Source organism: Engraulis encrasicolus, chromosome 19 (assembly GCF_034702125.1).
Source record: "Engraulis encrasicolus isolate BLACKSEA-1 chromosome 19, IST_EnEncr_1.0, whole genome shotgun sequence".
NCBI classification, from domain to species: domain Eukaryota; kingdom Metazoa; phylum Chordata; class Actinopteri; order Clupeiformes; family Engraulidae; genus Engraulis; species Engraulis encrasicolus.
Window position 1 is genome coordinate 11,463,389 of NC_085875.1, and position 7,500 is coordinate 11,470,888.

The 7,500-nt window shown below is 40.9% G+C and overlaps 1 protein-coding gene across 1 annotated transcript in view; it reads right to left on the reverse strand.

Annotated features, from left to right (window-relative positions):
• LOC134435204 (ryanodine receptor 3-like) overlaps positions 1-7,500 on the reverse strand; it is a 414,716-nt gene that overhangs the window by 56,239 nt on the left and 350,977 nt on the right. The window contains exons 84-86 of the mRNA XM_063184070.1: positions 6,187-6,263; positions 4,102-4,175; positions 611-628 (exon numbers count right to left, since the gene is read on the reverse strand). Coding sequence (XP_063040140.1) covers positions 611-628; positions 4,102-4,175; positions 6,187-6,263 — 169 coding nt within the window. The remainder of the gene's footprint in view (positions 1-610; positions 629-4,101; positions 4,176-6,186; positions 6,264-7,500) is intronic.

Consider the following 7,500-nt stretch of genomic DNA (forward strand, 5'->3'; position numbering starts at 1 on the left):
ACCCCAGCTGAACGATCGTCTTTTCCTTCACAGATACAACACTGGCAGAGGGCCATTTTGAAGATCACCAGGGTGTCAACATAAACTCTCTAAGGGCAAGGTTTTATTTATTAATGCGTGCATTGGAAAAATAGGAATATTAAAAAAAACACATATCCAGACTGACTATATTGTCAATGTTTTACATGTTTTATATCTCCCATGTGAAGGAAAACAACAAGGTCTGAGTGCTTTTTTATTTTATATATTCCTATTTTCCATCTACACGTGTGGGTTAAGTGGTTAGTACTGCCGAAATGCAGAGGAGAGCTAGCATGAAGACCAAAGGAGGTACTCGTTTAGTCTACAGACTCCTTAAGGTTTTAGAAGTTGATTCAGCTCGCTTCAGTGTTAATGTCACCTTTCTGTGCATTCAGTTAATACTGCGCTGTAGGCGTTATTATACATTCTTGGCATATGGCTGTCAAAACATGCACAAAACTAAAGGCCTGCAGACCAGAGCAGTCGATCACCGCATTCAAGAGAGATGAGGGAAAGGGGAGGAGCAAGAGGGCATGGGGGCGGGGATGCAGCAGCAAGGAAATGAGGAGAATCTAAACCATGTATTTACCCCGCTCACTCACGTTGACTGCGACCGATGAGATAAAGAAAATGACAGGAAGAAACAAACAATCACAAACAAACAAACAAACAAACACAAACAAAAAAAGCAGACATAAGCAAAGGAGAAGACAATTTCAATAACAGGAGTTAAGTACAAACAGAGATATATAGTATACGTATAAACTGACATCACTGACCAGACGACACTGAACATACATTTTAATAATAGAAAGATAACAGGTATTAGTAGTCGGACTATTTTAGTAACTGGTAACTCGCTAACTGGGAAAGTTGTCAAACTTAGGCTAGGAAAACCATCACTTATGCCTGGTATAATGTGGTGAAAATGAGCAGGGTTACACATGCAAGCTCGTCAGAACTCAAAAGCGCTTCATCGCAAGTGAACTCCTTGACTGCAATCTCAGAAGTGTGACGGGTGACTCAACAGGCAGGCCAGTGTGTGTGTGTTTCCTCTAACAGTTTTTTGTACTTTCAATTGAAGCCTTAGCCCTTTAAAACGAGGCCAAGTAAGTGTCAAAAGCTCCAAAAAGTTCCCAAAGCCATGCAATGACACTGAAGAACAAGCCAGTCCACCTGTTAGATGAATTACACACACATACACACATGTATGAGGAGGCCAAACATGGAATGAGCAATGAGTTTATCTCTGTGGCCAAAATACAGGACCATTCTAAAGAACTGTTATTGTGTTGAGGTAATGCTGCACCACGTTCTTGAGCCATCATTGTAGCATTGTGAGTTGCACTGTTTCAATGGACATTTTTTTCAAGGAAGCACACTCCTACAAACTGTTTAAAAAAAGGTCTTTGGGTGTGAAAAAAAATCTGTACTCTCAACTATCATTCTAACGCGCAGAGAAGTGAAGGCACTGAGGATGGCTTAGGCCAAAACGTCTGTCTGTGTGTCATGCTATCCCACTAAATTAAAAAAAAGAATTGCACTCTACCTGTATAGTGTGGTTTATCTACAACAACTGTTTCAGTGGACCACAAACCTTTGTCAATTAAATTGATCAACTAAATCAATCCTTGCTCGACTTAATCAATCAAATAAGGTAACCAATAAATACAGGAAACATAAAAGCCTTATATTAAGAATGTAATGCTAAAGGTATTATATAAAATTCATAAAATATATGGTATATAGTAATATATATACATATAGTATATATAGTAATACAGTATATACAGTACTTTAAAGTATATAAAATGTAGTATAGACAAACTGGGAAACAAACCCAATTTGTGGGGGAGCTTACAACCATTTCATAACTGCAGAACCATTCTACAGTGTACCTTCCCTCTGGATTTCACTGTGAAAGAAATTCACCGCCTGAGGCATATGCAATCAATGTGTGGTTGCCACCTTTTACTAAATGTACCATGGTTGACTAAAGAGGGAAGCTTTACTGTGGCATAATCAGTATTTTTTTTAAGTAAAGGGGAAAAAATAATATAAAATAACTGTCCCGCTGTGTGTAAATTGGATCGAGACTGCACTCAAAATCAATAGAAAGCACAATTAAACATCCAGAGCTAACTGAGTTTGCCCCTAATCCATACAGCCTGTCTCTCTTGCTGCGTTGGCCATGTTAATTGCTTAGTGCCGGAGAGAACACGCATAGGTGGCTCATATCACCACGCTGCACGTCTCTGCTGGCTAATCTGCAAAGAGAGAGAGTTTCAGCACAGGCACAAACAGGCCCAATACATCTAATTTCGCAGTGCACTCACAAAACAGACAATTTATAGTCTGAGAGGAGTGGGACCAAAGCAAATAGCATTTGCGATCCTTTTTGTTTTGATTGAATCAAATTGTTTTTGTCGTTTGGTAACCAGCACAGATAGGTCCACGCAATTTAATATTTATAATATGATGTGTCATATCCTCTTTGTATTAAATCAAATTCAACTGCAGTAGTACAGTTTGGGTTCAATTTAATAGTGAATTAATACAATATTGCTAAATACAGTAGACAGTGGGCATAGTATACCACTCCTTGTAAAATAGTTGCTACATATGATTAACACTTGAAGAGTTCAGATGCAAAACCCCCTAAGTGCCTTTTCAGAAAATAATTTTAATTCATTTTTATTTAATATAAAGCTCTCAAAATTGCATATTTTTTATTTTATTTATGTAATATAACTATTTATATGTATTATCAAGTACATGAATGTAAACCAAACCAACAACAGGGTTCTCTAAAAATATAGAAGTGCAGGTCTTCAGACATGGAGTTAGGGGGTTTTGCATCTGAACTCTTCACTTGTAATTACATATTTTTCTGATGTGCGTACCCCTTCCACATTTAATTGCCCGTAAGCACCGCCTCACTGTGTTATCTCCTCACTGTCAAAGTGTCATTATATCACACAAAAATCCAAATTAAACACATTAGCAGCCAAATGAACTAAAGCACTGAACCATGGTGCAGCATTATCACAACAGCTAGATGCAGTGCAGCTGGCTTAGGAAAAATGGCAATGCTGCTCCAGCAACCCAAATTGTTATTTACCTACGTTTTTTTAAAACACTAATAAAAAAAATAACCAATGTGGACAAACTGCTCAGACATTGTCCAAAAAAATTCCTTCAAACAGCTTCCCCCATCTGAAACCCAGACGACGAAAAAAGCAAAGCTTAGTCGGAGCGAGCGAGGGCCATTGCCTCACAGCTTCAGAGAACACACTGTGTAAGTCTAAGAGCATCTTGTTCTAGTCGCTCGCAGCGGTCGAGATGTAATAAAGGCAGGCTCTGGTGGACGTACGTACATGGCGATTGCTTTTCAAAGGACTCCATCACGGGGCTAATGAAATTTTCGTTCCCAGCCGCCGCAATTTCCTTCAGGGGAGGGAATTCATATCGGCTGTGTGAATGCCATTAAGGTCCCATCTCACCTTAGCTGTCCTCGCCAAAAGCACTGTGACAATCCCAGGGCTCGTCACTCGCTGTCAGCATGGAGAGCTGGGCATTGTGATGGTGTGATGGGGTCATTGGAAAAGCAATGAAGGCGTTTTACACCACTCTGTACTTGTACGTAACCTGCTTTTGACTACCTCAATGGGCACAGCTGGTCATTGGAAAGGAGAGGAGAAAGGAGAAAGGAAGGAAGGAAGGAAGGAGGGAGGTAAGGAGGGAAGACAGGAAGTAAAGAAAGAACGAAGGAATAAAGGGAAGGAATGAAAGGCAGCGGGGAAGAAAGAAAGAAAGAAAGAAGGAAGGAAGGAAAGAAAGAAAGAAAGAAAGAAAGAAAGAAAGAAAGAAAGAAAGAAAGAAAGAAAGAAAGAAAGAAAGAAAGAAAGAAAGAAAGAAAGAAAGAAAGAAAGAAAGGAGGAAAGACAGAAAGTAAGGAAGAAAGAAAAAAGAAATAATGAAACAAAGAAGAGAAAAGAATGAAAGGAAGTAAGGAAGGAAGGGCAGAAGGAAGGAAGGAAGGAAAGACAGACTTCTCACCATCTTGCTCTTCATACTTACTTGATCCCTCCTCAGTCACCATGCCTAAGCCCTCAGCTTTATTCTGCCTCTCAAAAGCATTCAGGTCCAGCACACTGGAGAGAGAGCGAGGACACAATATTTAAAATCATTTGCTTTGGGCTAATGTGCAATACTATATGTATACTTGTATACGTTTAACTGGCCATCCGGGTACTTTGTTCGTGAACGGAAGGTTCCGCTCCTTTTGGGGGAAAACAAACCCAATGTCTCATTAACTTATATACATGGGTGCACATAACTTTTTTAGGCCGTTACTCATATGCGCACCAGCAAATATGTTTTGGTACGCACCTCATCCGCGGTATTAAAAAAAAAAAAGTCTACTGTCTGCAGTGTCGAAGGATAAAACATGATCACCACGAACGTTGACACATGTTGTTTGAAGGCTAATGCAACTGGTGCAAGGAAGCCTAATCAAATGTGTTGTTAGTTTGGTATTCTTTAAATTCTTAATTAGCCTACAAATGGTCAACATGTCATCTTCAAGTTAAGTGATTATTGTCTGGATTTCATCTGTTTTTGTCGATTTCGCCGTCATGCCTGCTAACTGATGCACAGAGGGGAATACACTTCTATGCGGTGTCCGTTTGGAATATGGTGGGAGGAAGCTGACGAAATTAAGACGTGGAGCTGGCCGGGAACTGCGTGCATTTAAGAAGCCACGCGCATGGATGCATGCTTTCAGTTTTTAACTTCTATGCATCGGAGTTGCCAATGAGAATAATGGGGGTGCGCGTCCATTCTGGGAGTTAAAAGACGGCACAATTCCATAATGATGGAGGGAGGAGGAGAGAGCCAGGAGCTCAACTCGGTCGCGCTCGCACTGACTGTCGTTAGATTTACAGTTGATATGCGAGTGACATTTTTTAGGCATTCATGAGAAAACGGGACACATAGCGTCCCTTACCTGTTCAACACAGAACGCATGCTTTCACTACCACATACGGAACGATTCCGCATTTCAAGGGACTTTCACTACATTTCTGTCCGCTCATCATTAGCCTCACGCCACGGCACTTGGAGCCTCTTCTCGGAAAGTTTTGTTTTTTAAATAGCTGACTCAATTTTCTTTGCTGTTGACGAAACTCCAAAGAATTGATTAGGCTGATTAGGCTACTGTTGTCTGTTTCTTTTTGGACATGTTTGACCATTCACCAACATCGACAGTCTGGTGAGATAGTCAGTACGCAAGTGCGCTGTAGTGACCGAGGTGGCAGTACGCATTGCTAATTTTTGGTGCGCATGCGCACCTGCGTACCAGTTATGTGCACCCCTGCTTATATACAACGTCGGCTAGCCTAAATAAACACAGCACATGCTTCAGCCACGGCTGTTTGGCAGTGGTGGACAAAGTAAAAGTAAAAGTACTTTCGTGGTGTAATTACAACAGTAGCACATGATACTACATAGCTGTTACACTGTTTACTTAATTGTACCTACCTATTGAGATAGACTGTGTTATTACTGAAAAACAATAAAAACTCAACAAGGACCCACCACAAACTCAATAGAAACTGTGCAGAATGAGCTTATCATAAGACAAGTACATTGGAATACTTTTTACTCAGACAAGTTACCTGTGTTGGAAAAAAAACGGTGTTTCCTTTTTTTACTTTTACTTTGTCCACCACGGCTGTTTGGCTACATTATTTGAACAGCAGACAACACAACACGTCTTCAGCATGTTGAGCGTGAACACCGCTAGTCTACAGGTCTTTGTCTTTTGTTCACTCTTTCCCAACACCACCAAGACTGCAAAGGCTTATCCCCCAATGTTATCCCAAGAAAAGGGGCATAAATCACATGGCACACGTCACTCCGGTTATACGTAGTCACAAATTGTGCAAAAATGTATGCATACTGTATGTGTCAATGTGTACTGTGCAGTGGTGTCATGTCACTTGTGATAAATCACATTGATCGATGGTGGGTTGTCATGTCAATTCTGTGTGTATATGCTGTATTAACAAACAGATATGATGGCGACTAGGAGGTGTTTTTGTTGTTGCTATGCTAAAGGCACACAGCAGCACTGCCATCTTTAGCAGGCCCGGCACAACTTACCTGCATGACTGCATAAGCCCTGATAAGCTCTTGAAGAAACCCACATCTCTCTTCTCCTTCAGGTAATCCAGCATTTTCTACAGGAAAAAAGAGAAATAGTTCCATAATGGTGCCATGAGAGGCAGTTGAAAGGGCTTATCTCTGGGTTTCTGTGACCCACAGCCGGGTCACAGCACAGACGTTTTTTTTTTGGGGGGGGGTTTCCATTTCGCATCGCCAGGTGCATCCGTTTTCCAATTTTGCGTAGCAACAAAGCGGCTCCAGCAACTACGTCAAGGATCATCACCACAAGTTGAAGATACGATTCACCCTGCTGTCAGAGGCAATGGGGATTTAGCTCTGTAACTCTCTCTCTCTCTCTCTCTCTCTCTCTCTCTCTCTCTCTCTCTCTCTCTCTCTCTCTCTCTCTCTCTCTCTCTCTCTCTCTCTCTCTCTCTCTCTCTCTCTCTCTCTCTCTCTCTCGTCGCTCAGGCTAGCATCGCCATGCCAGGTGCACTGGCTCAATTCTGTTTGGCAACAAAGGCACTCCAGAGGAAGGAGTCAGGGAGGAGCCAGTCAGGGAGCATCAGCACAAAATCAAGAGTCGAATTCACCCCATCTCTGTGAGAGGCGACGGGGATTTAACTCTGCGGTTCTGCGTATAACTAACCACAGCAAGTGCAACGTCACCAGGTGCTTCTGCTCTATATATCCCCTCACCCCTACCCCAGCAACCTTAGACAGCCTTATAAGTTAAACATTATAATAATAATAATAATAATTGTATTTGTATAGCACTGTATCATACAAGGCATGCAACTCAAAGTGCTCAACAAATGGGAAAAAAACATCATTGTTAGATGGATTTAAAAGGAGAGGAAGAGAAGAGAGGCAGAAATAGCAGGAAGGCAGAGGAAGAAGAGATAGAAAAAGATTGTAGTCGTAAGGTTAACGTAGGTGAGGACCAGGATTCTTAGTAGCATGTGTTTTTCATGTTTTAAGTAGAAGTAGAAGTACTCTTAAAGGTACACTGTGTGAGATTTTTAGTTGTTTATTTCCAGAATTCATGCTGCCCATTCACTAATGTTACCTTTTTCATGAATACTTACCACCACCATCAAATTCTAAGTATTCATTATGACTGGAAAAATGTCACTTTTCATACATGAAAAGGGGGATCTTCTCCATGGTCCGCCATTTTGAATTTCCAGAAATATCCATTTTTAGCTGCAAAATGACTGTACTTGGACCATACTAGAAAATATTAGTTTATTACTTTGTAAACTTTCATGTAAAGATCAGGCAATATGCAGCCCAGTTTCAATGAACAGCATA